Source organism: Lates calcarifer, linkage group LG11, assembly GCF_001640805.2.
Source record: "Lates calcarifer isolate ASB-BC8 linkage group LG11, TLL_Latcal_v3, whole genome shotgun sequence".
Lineage (NCBI taxonomy): Eukaryota > Metazoa > Chordata > Actinopteri > Centropomidae > Lates > Lates calcarifer.
Genome location: NC_066843.1, coordinates 5,628,639 through 5,648,952, shown reverse-complemented (window position 1 = coordinate 5,648,952; position 20,314 = coordinate 5,628,639). Strand labels below are relative to the sequence as shown.

The 20,314-nt window shown below is 40.1% G+C and overlaps 1 protein-coding gene across 3 annotated transcripts; it reads right to left on the bottom strand.

Annotated features, from left to right (window-relative positions):
* Positions 1-5,318: 5,318 nt before the first annotated feature.
* Positions 5,319-18,815, bottom strand: atp6v0a1a (ATPase H+ transporting V0 subunit a1a). Of its 3 annotated transcripts, none has more exons than XM_051073694.1 (21): positions 18,684-18,815; positions 17,296-17,469; positions 16,553-16,631; positions 16,220-16,317; positions 15,998-16,126; positions 15,187-15,269; positions 14,605-14,731; positions 14,412-14,494; positions 14,234-14,327; positions 12,241-12,453; positions 11,431-11,581; positions 10,991-11,130; positions 10,695-10,861; positions 10,501-10,591; positions 10,194-10,312; positions 9,876-10,092; positions 9,658-9,765; positions 9,454-9,561; positions 8,959-9,003; positions 8,328-8,445; positions 5,319-8,179 (listed from the first exon to the last, which is right to left on the bottom strand). In XM_051073694.1, exons 2-21 carry the CDS (start codon positions 17,410-17,412, stop codon positions 8,004-8,006), a joined length of 2,463 nt encoding a protein of 820 aa, XP_050929651.1. In that variant the 5' UTR covers positions 17,413-17,469; positions 18,684-18,815; the 3' UTR covers positions 5,319-8,003. The 3 variants fall into 3 exon arrangements, with proteins under 3 accessions (XP_050929651.1, XP_050929652.1, XP_050929653.1); XM_051073695.1 differs by having other exon boundaries at positions 8,959-8,976; XM_051073696.1 differs by lacking the exon at positions 8,959-9,003.
* Positions 18,816-20,314: the final 1,499 nt, after the last annotated feature.

Genomic DNA, 20,314 nt, shown 5'->3' with positions numbered 1-20,314 from the left:
GTAGTTCCCCTCACACCTTACATAATGGGGAAATTCCTTTACGCTTATGTTCCTGATTATGCTGCCTTTATGGAGAGAGTACACTGATGTCAGAGACCTCAAGAAAGTGCAGGGGGGTAGATTTAGAAAAAACATCGCCTATCCTCCTGAAGTTTTAAAACCTGCAGCCTTCAGCAGTCTGCCTTTCCAACGTTCATTTTCAACTCCTGTCTCATTGATAAACATAATTTCTGCTCACCTTTACATCATAACCACATAGGCCAATGATTTCATTGATTATACAGTGTATGGCTAATAAAATGAAAACAAGCAAAAATCCTCACAGTTACTTTGGATTCTGTCTCTTCCAAAATGCTGTATTTCATAGAGATAAGACCAGCCATGACAAAACTGGCTGAACTTCTCCATGTTTGCTCACTAAAAGTTGACCAGAACAACAATGGAGAACATTTCTTTCACGTGTCCCACAAATGCTTGCAAAAGAAAAACAAAGAGAGAGAGAGAATTTCCAGAAGAGGCAAAACTCCCGTAACCACAGGTAATATGTTTCTCATGGTGGTGCATTCATGGCAGTGAGAGAGGCAAATGCCTTTGGTTAAGCAGAGCTATTTATTCTGTCCCTGGAAACAGTTGAAGAACAACAAAAGCATTCTCAACAAAGAGTAGCACGACCTGATGCTGCTGTCTGTTTTCATCTGTCTGCGGCAGCCATATCCTCCCTCAACATGGGGGCACGACTGGCATACATCGTACTCAAAGAGCTACACAATAGACACACTCAGCTGAGGGAGAACTTTTCAACTCAAAAGCTATGAACGAATCCCAACCAAAACAAGGGACACAGCTAAGTTAATCCTTAAAAGGTTCAATTTCACTGTGGGTAAGCTCATGGAAAGAAACAAAAACACTGCCAGTTCTGTTGTTTGGATTTGCTGGACGTGGTGCACACGAATGCCCACTCACATGGACTTAAACTGTACTTTATACACACACACACACTTGCCAGAGTACCCACAGTGAACTCTGTCCGCTGACTCGCTACAAGCTTGGGAGGGAGTCCAGGTTTTCAGACTGACAGGGAACAGATTGTGGTGGTCTGGATCTTTTCGAGCTCTTGATTTTCAACCCACAGCACTCTCCTTGTTTACTATAGTACTGGATTAGGGAGTTATTTAGAGCACGCACACACACACACACACACACATCTACGTGGATTCAGCAACATGCTCAACTTTAGGCATAAGTTAAGTTTGTACCAAATTTCATAGCAATTCATCCAGATATTTCACACAAAGACTCATGGTGACCCTAGAGGTCAATAATGTCAGTGGGATTCATCCTCTGGGGACCACAAACTTGTGTACCAAATCTTTTGGGAATTCATTCAACAGTTGTTGAGATATTTCAGTCTGAACCAAAGTGGTGGACTGTGGTGAAACTCACCACTCACCACAAACAGAAGCTGTCAGACAAAGCATTTCTCACACTTGAGAAGTACTTGTATTTATGATATTGGCTTTATTTGACAGCTCTTGTTTTTTTAATTGTTGGGAGTGCGAGATGCCACTTGTTAAATTGTGTGCTCTGTGGAAGTGACTGAAGATTTTCAATGAAGAGAGAAACAAATATCTTCTTTCTGGAACTTGGTGTCTTTTCAGTGGAACTTGTTGCCTCCAGGAATTTTTTCTCCAGGTTTTCCTGGAGCCTGGAACGATTAATTATTAAAAAAAAAAAAAAAAAAGTCAGCTGTCACATCTATTCATGTGATTGTCACTTGCTTTTTCTCTTTCTATTCCTATTCCATCTCTCTCTCTGGCTTTTTGTGTTATGCAACAGTGTGTTTGTGTGCATGTTTGTGTGGGTGCGTGCATGTATGTTCAACACTGTCATTAATGTCAGATTTTCATATTGTCTGAAACTTCCTGATGTAATCGGCCAAATCGGTGTGTGAATAAAGAGCCTGGAAACAATAGCTGGGGAGTCATACAGGTCATGGAAATCTGTTTGAAGAACAATGTTATCTGAAGACCTGGTAATAAATTCCCAGTGGTGTGGAAAGGTACAAGCCCTTTGAGTTAAGAGAGGCTTCCGCTATCCCAGACTCACCTGGGCTTTCTATTAGAAGAATGGACCAGCCTGTCACTCATGTCTGCACAAACAGTTTTACCTCGTCTCTCTGTCAGCCATGATAATTCCTGATGTGACAACTTGTGGCAGTCTCTTGACAGCATGACAGGCTTTACTTCTGCTGTGTTGCAGGTGGATGTCAAGAGGGATCAAGACCTAGAAAAATATCAGTGAGGACAGACTGTTTCAATTAATTTTTACCTTGAAAATGAAAAAACCTGATGATTAGGAAGTCTTATTTTTCACGCTAGCCATGTGGGGCAGCCCCCCACTTTGATTCAGACTGAAATATCTGAAAAACTATTCTAACACATAAAATTTTGTACAGATATTCATCATCCCTAGGGAATGAACTCTAAAGACCCCCTGACTTTTCCTCTAGCACCATCATCAAGTCAAAATTTAAATTTACCAGATACTTTAGTTTATCAATAGCTGCCAAACAAATGACATTCCCATCTTCCTGGGCTGCACTTCAAGTTCATTCCTATGTTCCCAGGGTCATATGTTCCACACATTTGTATGACAAATAATAGGACAATGGGTCCCATGTTCCCCAGTTCTATGTCCTCTGCCAGGGTCCTATGTTCCCAAAGTCCTACAGTTCTCCAGCTCTATATAGCACATAATAGGGATCTGAAATAGAGTTCTCCTGCTCTGTATTCATTCAATATGTCATGGGCTATTGTGGGAACTTGTCAAAGAGGTTTCCTGTTCACTAGCACTACTTATGTCTTTCAATAAAATAGTCCCTCACTTGAGAGAACTTATCAAATGGGTTAGGGATAGCTTTAGGAGTAGGGTTAGGGTTGTTGTGTTTATATAGCTGTTTTGAAGAAGGTTGATGTGTGCTGACAGAATACTGAACTGGGGAACATCCTGAGAACAAAGGACCCCAGAAACATAGATACACTCACTGTCTAGTGCTAACTAGCAAATGTTAAAAGACAGAGAATAATATTGAGATTGAGACAATGGCAGCATCTTAAACATTAACATGTTGCCATTGTCATTGTGAGCATATTTGCTTACATTAATTCAGAGCTGTAGAACCTCACAGGGCGCTGGCATGGCTAAAAACTCTTCCATTACAACAGTGCAGTGGCATGAGCTCTGTAAGATAGTTTAACATTTTTGTCATTTGTTTGTCTGAAAGTCACTGAGCATGAAAGTGTGTGTGGGTGGAAAACAGAAGAAGAAATGAGAACATCGTATTCCACAGCTGCTGAATGCACAGTACCTTAGAAAGGGGAAAAAAAAATCCTTTTCATGAGTGGGTCATCCCACAAAGATGTGTAAAATGTTAGAATCACACCAGCAAAAATACAGTGAAGCCATATTTTATGCAGATTCATGCAACATACTGTTTGGGCTCTTCAGGCTACAGAGACCCTAATTTAGAAATTGGCTTTCCACAGCAAGATCTTCAGTTGCCACTGGTGTAGCTGTTTTGGCTCATATAACATCATGAACCCTGTTTTTTGTGCCTGGATCAAGAGGACACCAAGGCCTGCAGCACTACAACAGCTGCAAAAGCATCTTTGTTATCCCAAAGAAAAATCTACTGTAACCTTACGAGAAACACAACATTCCTTGAGACACTTTTCTGCCAAACTAAAGTGCGCTCAATGTTTGCCTAAGATAAAGGAGCAAAAAAAAATAAGTTCAATCTCATTTGGGGGTTGTGCTTTGAAACTGCAGAGTAAAAGTCCCTGCAAGTGTAAACACAGCACGATTTCTGGGCCTCTTATGCAAGCTTGCCCTCACCCCAGGTTACACATGACACACTGGGAAATATCAAATTAAATGAGCTTGCTCAAAAAAACTGTAAGATAAATAAAGAGTTCTATTATTACTCTGGGACGTTGTGGCTAATAGCAAATGGCCCCCCTCAAAAAAACACACAGGATAAAGAACATGATGTTCCTAATCGCAGAGCGGCTGAGGATTTTTACAGTTAGGCCTCCCATGGAGTCAATAGGATGAGACACTGTTTTAGACTTTGTGTTGGCAGTGACACCTCAAAAAACCCTTTTTTGTATGTTTTTTTTTAATGAGCTGTGTTACAATGGTGGAAAGTAATCAAGTATATTTACTCAAGTTCTGTAAGTACCCAAGTACAATTTTAGGGTTTGTGACCTATTGTTATAGTTCACAATTAAAAGAAGCACCGCCTTTACCAACTCATTACCAGATCATTAAGTGAGGTAGACATTAATGCATCAATAATTATAATCCAATAATACAATTTACAGTATTCTGAAATAAGCCATTCTGCATGAGTACTTTTGGTACTTTAAGTACATTTATATGACAACTTTATTAAGTAAAAGTTTGAATGAATTACTCTCCTTGTTTTTTGGTTTTTTTTGGACACAGAGTAGTTTTACACTGGGGTATTTTTTAAAAAGTAATATTCTGTTAAGCTGATTTTCCTGCTGCTTTTGACAGAGAAAATCAAACAAACCCTTTCAAAATGGGTGGAAACACAAATGGACACTTCTGTTTGGACATTAGAACATAATTGCCTGGAGACGGCTGGCCTGAGCAAACTGAAGCAATTACACCATAAGTGACATGTTAAAGAAAAGGACCATTATGTGCAAAATACATGACTGTATTTCCAGTGTAGTCAGTGTTCTTATGGGTAATTTCCCTTCAGTTTGCCAAATCTCCAATATCCTGTTTCAGGCATAAAGTTCAGCAGCAAAGCAGGTAATCAAAATAATTCATCTGTCAAAGACAAATTTACTGCAGGTGTCCTGATCACAACTTTTAACAGACAGGGGAAACTCCTTTCTAATGGACCACTGCCACACACAGCCTATTCAACAGCACCACCAAGAGGAGGGATTAACATACTGAATACCTGGTCCTGAACCCACCATATAGGGGTTCAGCAGTTCACTCAGTATCATTGTTGGACTATGTTAGTGAGTTTTTATTTTATTTTATTTCATTGTAGTGCTTACCATAATAACTTTTAGCTAACAATAAATACCACAGTTTGTACTGTATTTGACATGACTTCCACTTCTGTTCTTTACTGAAGTAACATTTTGAAAGTAGGACTCTTACTTCGACAACAATATTTTTATAATGTAACATTACCACTTTTACTGAAGTTAAGACTTTCTTCCATTACTGCAGCACAGTACATAAGTGAAAAAAAATTAAAGAAAAACCACAACTTAAACCAGCTCTTTCCACTTTATTGACAGAGATGTACAATTAATGCGGGTGCCCAACCATCTATTTGAACATGCCTGCTGTATGCCACTCTTACTAAGTGTGAGGAAAACATTTTAAATGTTAAACATACAAATGAAATTTAGACGAGGAACAAAAATCAGCAATACTGATAATGTCAAATCATTTTAGCATGTTTGATTGCTACAGAACATCTATGTACAGATTCCCCTTCTTTCTCTCCAGATCTGTAGTAATGTCAGAGCACAACGCAAGATTAAACTGTTCATCTTCATTTTCAAAGATCTGACTGACATCCTGATGAAGGATTAATTGAATTCCCTTTAGACCTTTATAGCTCTATGTCAGAGGTCAGGATGCACTGTAAGAGAGGCATCTGCTAGTGCAACATGAGTGTGTGTTTTTTTTTAAATAAAACAGATGAGCTCAGTGCACAAGATGTTGATTGTTGCTGAAGAATAATGCCAATACAAAGAGAAAGTGACAATCTGGATACAACAGTGTGGAAAAGACCTTCTGTCACTTGACTCTGAATAAGCATTTATCAGCATCATCAGTCAAGAAATTTGCAGATTTGTTTATAATGATCGGTATTGCAACACTCCCCCATAGGAAAAATGCGGGTTTTATAAGAATTTGCATAAATAATATTAAACTAAATAAAAGACAGATAAGACAAAATGACTTCACCAAGACAAGACACAAAACAGATTATAGTTAATGCTATTTTTCTCTGGAATGAATGAATAGTAATTTCTGAGTAGATGTTCCAGATTTAGATAATGATTCTGAAAATGATAAGTTGAAAAGTCTGATAGATAATCTTGTGGAGGGTCACTCATGACTTTGTGGTAACACCCAGGATATTGGAAAACTCAAAAATCACTATTCAACACCACACCACTCAATAGATGAGTGACATTAATAGAAGAAGAAGAGTTGTCAGATCTCAGTCTTCAAACCTCCCATCCAAGATGCTTTCGAAGGTGAAAGGGAGGAACTTGAAGCCCTGGCCTGAGTAAAACTTGTTTTGGAAACTCCACCCTGCAAAGAAAATAAAGATCCAATCAAAAAACAATGACCAGGAAGTCTGTTAACACAAAAACACAGTCAGGCACATAGCGATGATGACTGTCAGGTCGGGTAGTGCTGAGCAGAGCAGTCGTGGCTGGTGACCCCTGCTCTTCATTCCACAGTCTGCACCCGACCTGCACCCACTCATGTCTACATCTTTGTGCCTGGACCCAGTCCTAAGGCCAGTTACCTAAGCCCTCTTCCCTTCTGGAAAATGATCATGCGCTATTTTTAAAAGGCCAGCGTTAAGTGATGGCTGGATGACCTTTTAACTGAGGACCCACAAATACTTGCCATTCCACAGTCTGTCTGTACTGTACATAACTTCCTGCACTTTATCTTGCGAAAATGCTCTGAGAATGTACCAGTGTTGAAAATGAAATCAAAATGGATACCAAAGATAAAAAGACTTGAAGGGATCCTCAAGCCTAAATATCTTGGTATCCTTTGATTTCATTCATACTTGTATCATTTTAAAATTATAAGCGCTATCTTACGACTGTTTTAGGTAACTGGTGCATATGCTGTAAGATGGTTAAGATATCTCAGCAACTGCAAGAATCTCTAGACAGATAACCACATAAAAGTGGAAGGTCAACAAGCATGTCCTTTTTTTTTCCACCTCTACTTTGGTCAACCGACCTGGGAAATCACATGACTATATTCAATAGTTTCCAGAACCACTGGAAATAAAATATCACAGTTGTTGTTTTATTAGAAGCCTCCATGTGCTCAAAATTGCACCTGATTGTCCCCGAAGGCCATTTAGTGAAAGCTGAGTCACCCAGCATTCCTGTGTGAAGGACAATTATAGAGAAGAGTGGCTCTAGCACAGGCACGCTCTGTAAATGTGCCAGTGGATTATGAGACCAGGATGACATTCAGGGAAGCCAGACAAAGACAATGATGAGGGGACAACAGAGCTTGTCTGTACCATACTAAGGAGTCACGGACTGCTCCGCACGCCACACATGCAGCATAAATGGAAAACACAACACTGGCAAGAGCCAGACATGATTTAGGTCACAGGACAGGGAAGAGTGTGTCTGAAAGGGAACCACAATTTGTCGATTTCTAATTGGGACACACCTTGGTTGACTGGCACACTGTGACTGCTGGTTACTGGCAGCAGTGCCTCCAACAAAGGTTGGAACATTTAGATATTATAGCTACATAATCTATATTTTGGTTCCAATTCCTCAAATTGAAAGAAATAGTGACCAATATGTTATATCAGTGACAAACTCTCATTGGTACATTTTTTTGTGCAGCCACAGACAATTAGTAAAGTTAAAAAAGGTTTTAGCCTGCAGATGGAGCTATACCTATAGCTTACAATCATTTGGCTGTTGAGTCCTCATCTTTAACACATTTTGTTATAACGCAATTCAATACACACCAATATTAACCTGTTATTAAAATAGTTGAATCAGCACACATTTCATACAAATAAAAACTGAACATTTGTTATAAGCTTGAACAATGTAGCTCATGAAACTGTGATTAGTTAATTTTAAGAGCTAGAAAAATCATAGTATCAAGTAAATGCAATATATACACATAAAAAAAATTAACACATGCTATTCCTCAACTTACCAGTGCAGTCTCAGTGCATGCAGGAAGGCTGACAAGCCCTCCATAATGAGGAGAATGGCAACTGTGAGAACAGCAAAGAAGTAAAAGACTATGGCCAGAAGGATGAAGCCTCCAAGGCTGCTGCTAGAAAGGCCAATGTGCATCACCATGGACCACAGCACCTCTGACAACTCTGTGCATGGGACAAAGAAACACACAGGTTTCACTGCTGAACTGAACTTGATTTTATTTTCAATTACATAAGAGTTAATTTCTCTTAATGGATGTGTGTGTATTGCTGCTTTAGTTTACTAATGTCAAATTTAAGTGTGTGGACCTACGTGCATGAGCCAGACTGAGGGCCCAAAGCCTCAGATAGGAGGCAGTGTTTGAGATACAGCCCAGGCAGTACTCTATGGTGTGGATTGCCTGATGCACTGCCACATCCCCAAAGTTAAACTGTGGGACAGAGACACAACATCAAAACAGAACTGCATGTTAGCATGAAACTCTAGAAAACAAAATCTCTACGACAAGTCCTGAGGTCCTCTTAGGAGAGGTCTGCTTCATTGTAAGTGCGTGATAACTCAGGTGATTGCCAGGAAAGCCTTTTGCCACTGTAGATCAGCAAACCACCCCTAAATTAGAAGAGGCACCATCGTAGGACCCTGTGAATCTAAAGAATCAGCTGCTGATGTCTCATGCACATCACTGAAACTGTAAGGAAGCACTGGTCTACTGGCGCCCACTGCTTGGAGAATCCCTGCAACCCATGTTTCAACAAGAGACACCTGGAACACACTGACCACACACCGACTAACACGCACTGAGACACAACTAAGAGCAGCAGGCAATGGTTGACAGCACATGTAGACAACAAAGCGAGAGGGGCAGAAAGAGACAGAACTGCTAGACATGCACTTTGACAAGGGGGGATAAGTTGCAGGGTGCAGCATGAGCTCCTGGTCCTACCTCTTCCTCCTCGTGGGCCTTGAAAGCAGGTGACAAAAGGCAACGCTTGGTTATTGACGGCACACACACACAGGTGGACAGACAGACATCAGTAAACAGGAAAGTAACAAGAGAAACCAGTTACTCACTTAAAAACAAACAATGGGAACCCAACATTAGAAAATGACAACATTCTGCTCACACATACATCAGTGCATTTTAGAATTAAATTATGAATCTATATCAGTTATCATTATATCAGTTCAATTTTCATGTAAAACAACTCACAGCTCGGACCTTAATCCATAATTGATGTTTTTCATTGCCACAGTGGAAGTGGAAACATGAGGTATTAGTTTCTGTTTCCAACTGAGTGACTGAATTATTCAGAGATGTGAGTGGATCCTATAACCTGTGTAGCTGCTGGCCTGCTGTTACTCCAGCTCTGTGGGCAAGCGGGAAAAAATGCCATCAAGCTAGAAGACAGTGTTTCTGATGAGGACGTGTATCGTTTACCTCAGGTTCTTCCTCAGAGTGCTGCGAGAGCTGGTCATGCTGGATGATTTCAGCCTGATCCTCAGTGGGACCGTTTTCTACCCGGATCCCTCCAAAGTTCTGTGTACCCTGTCACACAAGATGCACAGAAATAACACAATTAAAAAGGACAAATGATCACTTACTGTGTTTATAATTGTATTAAAATATCTTATTTCATCTTACCAAATGTTTCCGCCAAAGGTACTGTCTGCGCAGAACCAGAGTTTTCACTATTAACATACAGGGAACACATGCCAAGGCTATGACCACCAAGAGTGATTGTACACCCATCTACACATCCAGGGGGAGGAAAGAATAACACAAAACGGGCCAGTTATCTCTCTTTCGTTGATTTGAGGACAAAAATATGGATGAATGGGTGTTACCTAAGTGTATCTGACCTGTCCTCTGTAGAGAGGTTTGTTACTGGGGTCATTGTAGTTGAAGAGGAACATGTTAATAAAGGCAATGAGGAGACTGGGAGCGTCCCTGGAGGTACGAGCATTGTATGAGACCCACTTGTAGAAGATCAGAATGACTAGGTAGCCAAACAAACTGGACATGAAGACAATCTCTGGGATAAATCCCAAGTAGATATTCAGTGGCTTCTGGAAATACCTGCAGAGATGCAGCAAAGCCATTTTATCACCATATCAATTATGCACAAATCTGAAGAATGAAAGACAACAAGAACAAATAAATGGGAAAGAAAATCTCACAGGTGGTTGAAGAGACTGAGAGTGACTCCAAACAGCATGTGGATGACTCCCAGGATAACGGACATCTTCATCTTGAAGGAGTTCAGGAATGTCAACTTGTTGGTCGCAATGTTCCATATCTGAGAGACAATATGATTAAGTCATATAAAATAGCAAGCTTATGTTATCACCACTGTTAATTATTATATGTTAGAAACAAACCTCAACATATAATAATTTGCAAAGACATGGCTTGTAATAAGTTACGACTGAGTTAGTTTGTACTAAGCAGAATTAATGGAATAGAAAAAAAAAAAAAAACATTTACTGGATCGATGCCGATGGGGTATGGCCCTTTAAACACTCCGTCTATTGTGGGGTCCAACTGCAAAACTTTATTGCCGTCAAGTGTCTCAAACCTGAAAAGATGACAAAACAAATCAGTTCTATAACTTGAATTACAGCACCCTCACAGCAGTCACTGGGTTAAAGTCCTAGTTAGTCATTACCAATGACACTTACGACCAGTTGCCTCCTACTCGAGCATCAAACATAGGCCTGACGCTCCAGCCAGAGCCAAACAGGTTGAGGGACTTGGAGAAGCAGTCGTTGTAAATGATGCCCGTGTAGATTGAGAAGATTCCCATCAGCAGGATTATGTAGCGCCCCGCAAACACCATGCTGAACATCTGCCCCGAAACAATTAAATAATTTAAATCTCAGGGAAAAGAAAATTGGACATACATCTCTCAACAGGATAAACTGAAATCAAAAGGGATGGTGCAGGACTAATGAGATGGCGATGATGGGATCCATACCTCATTATCGTTCTTCTGGGCCATCAGCCTGCTCTCTCTCAACACAAGGTAGAGGGCAGCACAGGTCATGAGTACCCCGTGCCCCAGGTCACCAAACATGACCGCAAATAGGAAAGGGAAGGTGATGATGGTGTATGGTGCTGGAGACATGAGGGCATGGAGGCAGGCATCACATGAGATGAAGGTGGTGTGACAAGTAAAACAACAAATGAGTGACACATTAGGAAACACAGCACGTCCCAACAAGGTGATAATGGGTGATGTGGCAGCTGAGGCAACAGCCTTTCAGTGACTGTAGTTCAATACTACAGCCAGCACAGGTAAACAGAACTTTTAACAAAACAAAGAGTTCAGCTGCCTTAAAAGATAAAGATAAACACTGATCTGGGTAAAGACAGGCAGAGATTTAGAGTGGACAGAGAAAGGTGTGGCACGTTTACCAGGGTTAATCTCACGGTAGCTGCCGATTCCGTAGGCATCCACAATGTTTTGAAAGCCTGAGGTGAACTTGTTCGTCTTGTTGTAGGTGGGTGGGGTCTGCTTGGTCTGCATCCTATTGAGGATGGAAGGCACAGTGGAGCCACTCTTCTCCTAAAGTGCAGAAAACAAAGCCGTGCAAAAAATGATTATGTCACACATTAGCTTTATTCTCACAGACATGAATTACTAGAACATTTCTAGAAATCTCTTTATATTAACTGGGGAAAAAGCTAACTTTCAACAGTGTGAAAGCAATGCAAACAATGGGATTGTGTTCTGAGAACGCTAACTGTACAGAAATGAGAGGTCTAATACTGCTTTCTTAGTTTTTTATGATTAAGGGTATCAAAGCCCATCATATCTCTGAACTGACCCCACCTACTACCTTAAAATCTGGTTTTAATAAAGAGATTATGAAAAGTGCAAGTTGTGTCTGCTCTGGCCCTGACTTATAATCTCAACCAGTCGCCATGGAAGCAGTTAAATAAATATACCTTCAGGTGAAGTGAATATACTGATATTTAAGTACACACAAAAGCCGTTGTTTATTGCTGGCTAAACACCATGTTTGCACTAATGTAGTCTAGACCTATTGGTTTCAAACTGGTTCTGCTACATTCAACATAAGACCAGGTAAACATAAACCAGTCTACTTTCTCAGAAAAAATAAGCAGGGCTTTGTGTGACTGTGTCTGCAAAATATGAACAAATGCTACTAAATGGTGGATGGTTTCTATTAAACATGAAATGCCTGGTGCGCAGTTACTCACCGTCCCCCTGCGCAAGGCAAACTGGATGGAGTCCAGGTCAGAGACGGGACACCACACCTCAGCGATCAGACACTTCTGAGTGACATCAATGTTGCAGAGGTTGAGGGTGTGGTAGATGGCCTTCATCTTCCTCACCTTGATGAACCACACTCTGACTGTCTTGGCTGCGGCCTGCAGGACTCTCTGCCTGTGATCCTCGGTCTGGTTCAGCACCTTTGGGGACAGACAAGAGTAGAGGTTGTCAGAATGAAATATTTTACATGATTGTATTATAAGGGTTATATATACTTTTTATTATCACATTTTCAATTCTGATTTTGTGGTATATTTTGTCGTCCGTCTTATCTTGGCCAGCACACTCTTGAAAAATAAATGTTTAATCAATATTAATTATTACAAATCATCAATGGCATTTATCATCTATTAATCCATCTAAATAAAGTCACAGCTGTGTGGATTATAATTTCCATTACAACCAGAAAAGGCTATCATAACAAGAAAACCAAAAATAGCAGCAATGAATCACACATTCCTTGATATTCATAGAAAGGGTTTACATTTACTGGCACGATAAGTGAGCAGTAACTCATATACTAAAGAGCGGCAGGCTGTCTAATCCATTAGGTTTTCCCCAAAAGAGATATAGGATGTTCCCAGGTATGCTGCTGTATGACTCACATTTTAAGCCAAGTCCCATGATCAGCAAACGGCATGATATTTAAACTGTGCTGTCTGCCTGCTGTCGAGAGGCTAAATGGCCCACACATAGCTGACTGCTGGACAAATAGCCTGACATTCTTCATCATCCATGCAATTCTGTCTTCTGCCTTCAGCTTGCAAGCCCACATAGCGACAAGCATAGCACAGCATCCACAAACACCGAAACACACATTCTCTGGGATATAAAGCCGTGAAAGGACATCAATCGATTTGTCAAACTGGAGGCATGCTAAGTATCAAGTATCCATCTCATATAAGCCGTTACTGTGGCTGCAACGGTTAGTCATCCTACAATATGTGAGTATAAAACACTTGAACAAAACTGACACAACTTGCAGACTGAGTGAGGCAGCATGTGAGAGACTGTAGCCCAGGGTGTAGTGAGTACAACTCCTCTAATATATGAGTCTGTGTGACATGATGTGCATATGTTGTTACATGACAAAAATACAAGAGGGTTCTCATCTGCAAAGATACAGGAGGAGGGGAGGGTACTCTTCCTCATGCTAGATAACGAGTCACAAGGGAGGAACGCAACACTATGGGCAATAACAACAACGTGTGAATATTCAACTGCAATTAGACCACACTCTGTATCCTGTGTGGGGTGGAGCTAGAACATTTAACTTCTGTTGATGATTTGGTGCTATATAAATAAAACTGACTTATCTTGTTGATCAGCAGCTACAAAAGTTTACTGAGCCATTATTTCCCAACTAACAGAGATTCTGGGTGTTAACAAATGAGGACTGCAGCTTGAATGAGTGCAAGACACTGTCTGTTGGTCGTGGTTTAACGTGCATGCATCATGGAGGATGTGGTGATTTCTAAAGCCATGTCAGCATGAAAAAACTGGGAAGGAAGTGGGTTTATCGCCTCACTGATGACAAATTTACAGTTCATTGTGTCTGGTGACAGAGAGATCTTCCTGATGTTTTAGTTCCTTGAGGAGCTGCTATGATTGCCAACAATCTTTACTAACATCTTTTAAAAAAGACAATTTAAGGGCCCAAAAATCTTACAAGAATTTACTGCTTAAGAGAATCATATCTTGCTTTGAGGCTGGGCTGAAAATGAACTGCAAAGAGCAGATGTGTCACTGTCTTCATACGTTATGAAATTTCTTCTATTGACACTTTCCAAAGAAGAAAATCTTGCTGATTAGGGGGAAGCAAAAAAAGAGAACTAACCAGTTCAAGTGTGTTTTTGTGAGAGTTGTTGTTTATGAGTCAACAGTGTGTGGCTGTTTTCCCAGCTGGTGTACAATATTTACCATTTGCAGGTCATCAATGCGAGCATTCACTCCTGCTAGCATCTCTTTCCTCTCCTGGGGTGTTTCTGGACATGGATACAAGGTCGCTCTGAACCTGAGGACACATGGAGAAGTACAGATAAGGACCTGTTGGTCAAGCATGTTTGATAAATTGTACAAATGTTGCTGACTCACTTACCCCTCACAGATCTTCTTGACTCTATTCTTCAGTTGGTCTCCCTGGAAGAAGATGATGAAGACAGACTTGTTGACCTGGTCACCCTGTGGAAACATCACACAGTTAAGAACTTGGTGGGAGAACACTGAAGCATGCGTTACATCTGACCAAACCTACAGGCTACAAAATATTTCATTTGTTAACAGGTACTGACTGTAGTTGGGTCCTCCAGAGGATCTTCAATGTCTGCCTGCCTTAGAAACACATTTCCTCTGCAAACCCTCCACAGCATCCTCTCAAATGTTGGGATACGTTCTCTGCCAATGACTCCAGCTACAAATCTGTAAGAAATTGACAAATCCTGTCACTGTTGTTTCTGACATATCAAATGAAAGACAATAAACCTTTATCAGTCATGTACATAGCATGAGTTTAATGAAACAGCTTAGACTATTTTCATGTAATTACACAAATTCTGTCAGTTTCCCTGACAAAACAGGTATTATCTGTCTACTGAGGTGAATGACTTTATTCTTTGGCTCTGTCTTTAAGAGGTGACCAGGGTGATAACATTTAGTGAGATGTCTTTACCAGTAGGGGCTGCGTTTGTGAATCTGAATGGATTTCCGCATTAGGGTGACCTTTGTTGCATGTCTAAGCTTGGCAGCCTGAGCTGGTGTGTGGGAGGTAATAGGCTACTTGTAACACTGCACAGAGGGCCAAAGTACACAGAATGGAAATCTCCAAGAAATGCTTGATCCTTTTAAATTAGAAAAGACCACAAAACACAACTCACCCAAGTCTGAGAGGAGCCCCCCTGTTAACCTCACTGGGGTCCAGGAGGATGGATGATTCCTCCAGTAAACTGGGGTCCTCCATCTGAAAATTCAGTTAACAAATCATCAGTTACAATGGCAACATAATCATTACTGCCACTGCATTACCAGACACTTGTGAGTAGTGCTGTTACAAAACTTCTCAGACATTTTATTTACATGAATGTTATTTGACAGAGGAAAGATAAAAAAAAAAAACAGGGCAAGACAGTGAACTTCATCAGTTAATGGCTGAACAGCTATGTGTTTGGTTAAATGATTCACCTCAATCAAAGCTCATAACAACTTGTAAAAGATCATTTAACACTGTGTCAACCCAGTTTTTTCTTGTGAAAGCAATGAAGTGGAATTGATGTTGGGCAAAGGTGGAAAGGCAAGAATTTTGCTCTAGCAAATTAACGTTCTCATACGCAGAACTAAACCTAAGTACCGTACAGCAGTGGGCTTACAGCATATGAAATAGTCTGAATAGATGGTGTAAATGGACCAAGATCATGTGAGCAACTATAAAAGATCATGAGTGCAAACACAAAATCCAGCAGCAATAAGCTTTCCTTTGTGTGGGTGTGTGTGTGTGTATGTGTGAGAGAGATCAGTGCTTATCAGGAGAATCTGTATTACACCAATGAAAAGCTGCAACTGTTTTTACCCAGAAGTAAAAACAACTACAAAAGTAAAAGTCTCACTTCTCTTTCAGGCAATCACAGTCTTAGTTAAATAAAAGACCCAGCACATAGTTTTGCAAGGCCGTGTGTGCAAAATGAAGCTGACCTCATCAAAAAACTGTTGTGTGCGACGCAGAATGTGCTTGAGCTCAGTAAGTTCCAGGAAGTTCTTCTTTAGTGCCTCTTGGTTTGTGTTTATTTCCTTCAGTTCATTCTCAAGCTTCTCAAATGTGGCCTGCGGAGAAACATATGGGAGAGGTTAGTGGAGGGAGGCAGCAGATGATAAGAGCTCAAATGTTTATCTTTAAAAGAAAGAGGGAGCAGTCACCTCCAGGTCGATCATGTCCCTTGGAAAGGGGACTTCAGGGTTTTCTCCTGTGTCAACAATTGGGATGTTCGCCTTCTTAATTTCTTTCTCCACAAATCCTGCAAATGAGAAGTAACCAGGTTGTTTTATGCTGGATAAAGAACCACCTATAAGCAATGTGTGCTACACTGCCTCTGTCTGTAGGGCTCTAATGTGGTTTATTAAATGGCAGATATGAAATAAACAACCGTTACTGTCGGTCAGGAAATACGAGTTGCGATATTGTTAATTTCTGCCCAGGGCTCCTGTAAAAGGCAAAGGCAGCTCTTGCAAGATAAATCCAGGCTCGCTTACTCAGTTTGCGATCCATCTCTTCACATCGCCGTACTTCATTAACAAACTTTCGCTGGAACACGTTCACATCAGGATTTAGCTGCAAGAAAGAAAGAAGAGGGAAAATAATTATGGGTGAAGAAACACAAAATGAACTAAGACATGACTATAAAGGAATGATACAAATTGCCCATCAGCAACATTTGTACAATCAGCACATTTACAATTAACTGATGTGCTCAAATTCTGCATTGTTATCCACTGACAACCCTTCCATTAACAGGCTTTTTTGAGTTGTTCAACGGTGTATTTTCAAAAGTTTAAAAAAAACTCAACTTTCTTACTGTCGTTAGAAAATATTATAACTTTTTAAAGCTATGTCAGAGTATAATTTGATCAAATGCATAAGATACTGTTGATGATGCACAGACCTACTCTGTTACAGCCCATCCAATACTCTAGCACAAAGCTTTCCTCAGGGCTTGTCATGCGTGGAATGAGGGGTCAGCTGTGAGCACATGATGAACATGATGCAGAAGGCATGCACTTTCTCAACAGTTTTAACAACATGGTTATCATCACCACAACAGATGACAGTGATGACTAATTAACAGGTTTTTCTTATCTGAGCTTTTCCACTATGGGAACCACCTTTGGAAAACGTTTTAAGTTGGTAGAAAATGGTAAACCAAAGCAGAAGCTGTAGTATATTGTGAAGGGATCATGAGTCTCAGGGCAACACAATGGGATGGAGGTGGACTTACATCACGAAACTGCACCATCCCAATCTCTCCCAGTTCACTGACACAACAGTAGGCAGCTTCTGACTGGAGGAAGAGCTGAGCCAGCGTCATCTCTTCACTCCTGAAGAGTTCCCCCATGTTGCTGAAGGATGTGAGCTCTCAATTCACCCTTAAAACAAGCAGATCCTCTGGAAACTGAACAATGATATCATCCATTAGAGACACTCAAATGTAAGCAAACTCCTTTTCAGTTTTAGTTCTACATGCAACACTTATCTCTGCACTAGCATGCTAGTGTGAAAATCACTAAAGGGGGAGGTCTGTATCAGTTCTGTGTTAGTTTCACACAAGGCTGAAAAACTGGCATGTGACAAAAAGAGAAAAGAAAAAAAAAATATCAGCTTGCCCCATGCTGATCCCATGATCAGTGCAGGAATGTAGATATGGTATAATGAAAGGAGCTTCAACTGTAACATTGAAATTAACCTAGAAGACCTTGGATTTTTAATTTGGAAGTAAAACACAAATTAATGACCTATGCAGATACAGAGCAGTTTGTTGTATGTCCTTTAACTACAACTAAAAAGGTGAAGATTTTCTCAGACTATCCTGACGCTAAGCAGCATGACCTCCTACTATAAAACGACCACACAGGGCTTATCTGTGGATTACAAGGTAGCATGTGACCTGTAGCTTTAATAAGCCTCAATACATCAACGCTGAGTGCACATTTACTGACTTAAATCTTAAAAACAGCATAATAAAATCAGACAAAACTACAGAGTTGAAACATTTAATATTTAGATGATCGATACGCTAACACATCAGACAGCTACTACAACTAGCTTAGTTCCGTGACTAATGCAGCTTCACCTGTCAAAGCTGGAGATGTTATAGAGGCTAACAGTTACTAATGATACTAATGAACCAAACTGGCACTGTTAAAGCTGCTTGGACACGGATCAATCAACACTATTAACACCGTAGAATGTAAATAACGTAGCAAAGCCGGACAGTTATAGCTAATCAGTCGGTGTTGAAGTTATTTAGCTTAAGCAGAACAATTATTAGTTGACGGATGCTAGTCAGATTAGCAAGCGCTAGCTGGTTAAACTACAGTATTACGAACGACATAACGTTATACAATAGGATACTAAATGTAGTGATGTTTATATGAACTTTTCCTGATATCGGATGCTAGTTAGTTAACTTATTAGCGTTAATAGCTCAGAGCGTATACAATATATATATAGCTAATGCTAACCTAGCACCTGTTGTTCGATATTTTAACTTAGCCCACATTAAAGACGTAAACGCTAGAGTAGTTTAAATCATCTTCAGCCTCAGTTATATTAACATAATAGTAATTAACCAATAGCTTGTTTGTTTTTTAAATTCAGTGTCCTTACTGATTAGATGCCCTGCCTCTCCTCTTAGCTTCCCGTCTTGGTTTCCTCTTCGCCGTTTGTTGTGGACTAGTCGGTGGTTTGAAGCAGACCATTGGAGTATCGACCTTTCAAAGAGGAAGTGTTGAGGCACTTCTGTCTACTACGTTTTATTTTGAAAGTCCTAAACGGAAGTGTTGGTGTGTGGTTTTTTTTTTTGTTTGACTTGACACCCCTGAGTTTGGTTGTCATTAGTACTAATGGCTATTCAGCGTTCCCCAGTGGATAAAGTGCGCAAATGCATCCCTGTCTTTTGTAAAAGCATTTATTGGTGTTATTACAAGTATTTTACAATGTTGGTTATTTCACAAGGAAAATGCTTGTCAAATAACTTATAAATATACAATATATATGGTTTATTTATATTGCACGTTTCATTATTTATTCCATATTTATTTCAAACTCAATGTACTATAAGATACAAAAATAAACAAGCAAAACAGGTGACATAAAAACACAGTGCATAAAATTCAAGACAGTGCAGGTGTAAGCAAAAACCTTCATCGATCAATAATGTGACTTTTGTAGCTTTTATTTTTAATGTTTCACCCGGAAATACGACAATATCAATACGTCTGCCTTGACAGCAAATAAATTGTAGTTGCTCACCGTGACCACTAGAGGGCAGAGCCGATGTCAACGCTCGGCATAACTCGTTATTGTACCGGTACCCGCCTTTATTGTCGTAGGCCCCTCATTATACCGTCAACGCCAAGGAGGTAGTCTAAATAGAAGTGGACTAAATTTTTCACGTATGTAGCATCTGCTGTAGAGTGGTTTAGAATACATTATTTAGTCTAGGGCTACATATTGTTGATGATGATATGACTACAATACAAATACAAACACAGACAACAACAAGTAAAACACGTGGCATGAAAATACAATACATAAAATGCAAGACAGTGCTACAGTAAACATATATTACGTACATATGTAGCTAGTGACTTTTATTTTGAATGTTTCACACGGAAGTACCGCTATGCTATTATATCTGTCTTGACAGCAGTGAAATTAAGTTGTAATTGCTTACCGTGACCACTAGAGGGCAGCGTCGACGTTAACGTTCAGCGTAGTTAGCTAATTATCTTATTAAATGCCATTGTGATTCCAATGGATAACGGTTCGCCAACTTAACGCTATACTGTAAGGAGGTTCTTTATTGGTAGATACTCTCGCAACCTGTCGTGTTAACGTTAACTCGGTACTGGTACTTGTCTTTATGGTCGTAGGCTTCTCATCATATCAACTACACCAAGCAGGTAGGCATAAATGGAAGCGGGCTAGATTTTCACGGAGGTAGTATTTGCTGCGGAACGGGTTGGAATGTATTACTTAGTTTGGGGTATCATATTGATTGACAGTAATATGCCTACGTTAGATAAAAATAGAAAGAGCGACGACTATACAAAAAGCTATTGTCTACATTGTCCTGTACTGACCAGTACTCTATGTAGCTTGTGACTTTTATTTTTGAACGTTTCACCCGGAAGTACCTTATGCTATTATATCTGCCTTGACAGCAGTGGAATTAAGTTGTAATTGCTCACTGTGACCACTAGAGGGCAGCGTCGACGTTAACGTTCAACGTAATT

Excerpts from the sequence above, each read along its gene's own strand:
- atp6v0a1a (XM_051073694.1), bottom strand. The coding sequence starts at position 17,412 with ATGGGGGAACTCTTCAGGAGTGAAGAGATGACGCTGGCTCAGCTCTTC. Across the intron at positions 9,766-9,875 it reads AACCTCTCTACAGAGGACAG|ATGGGTGTACAATCACTCTT; the intron begins GTCAGATACACT and ends CTGGATGTGTAG. Across the intron at positions 9,004-9,453 it reads ACTCTGAGGAAGAACCTGAG|CGTTGCCTTTTGTCACCTGC; the intron begins GTAAACGATACA and ends TCAATAACCAAG.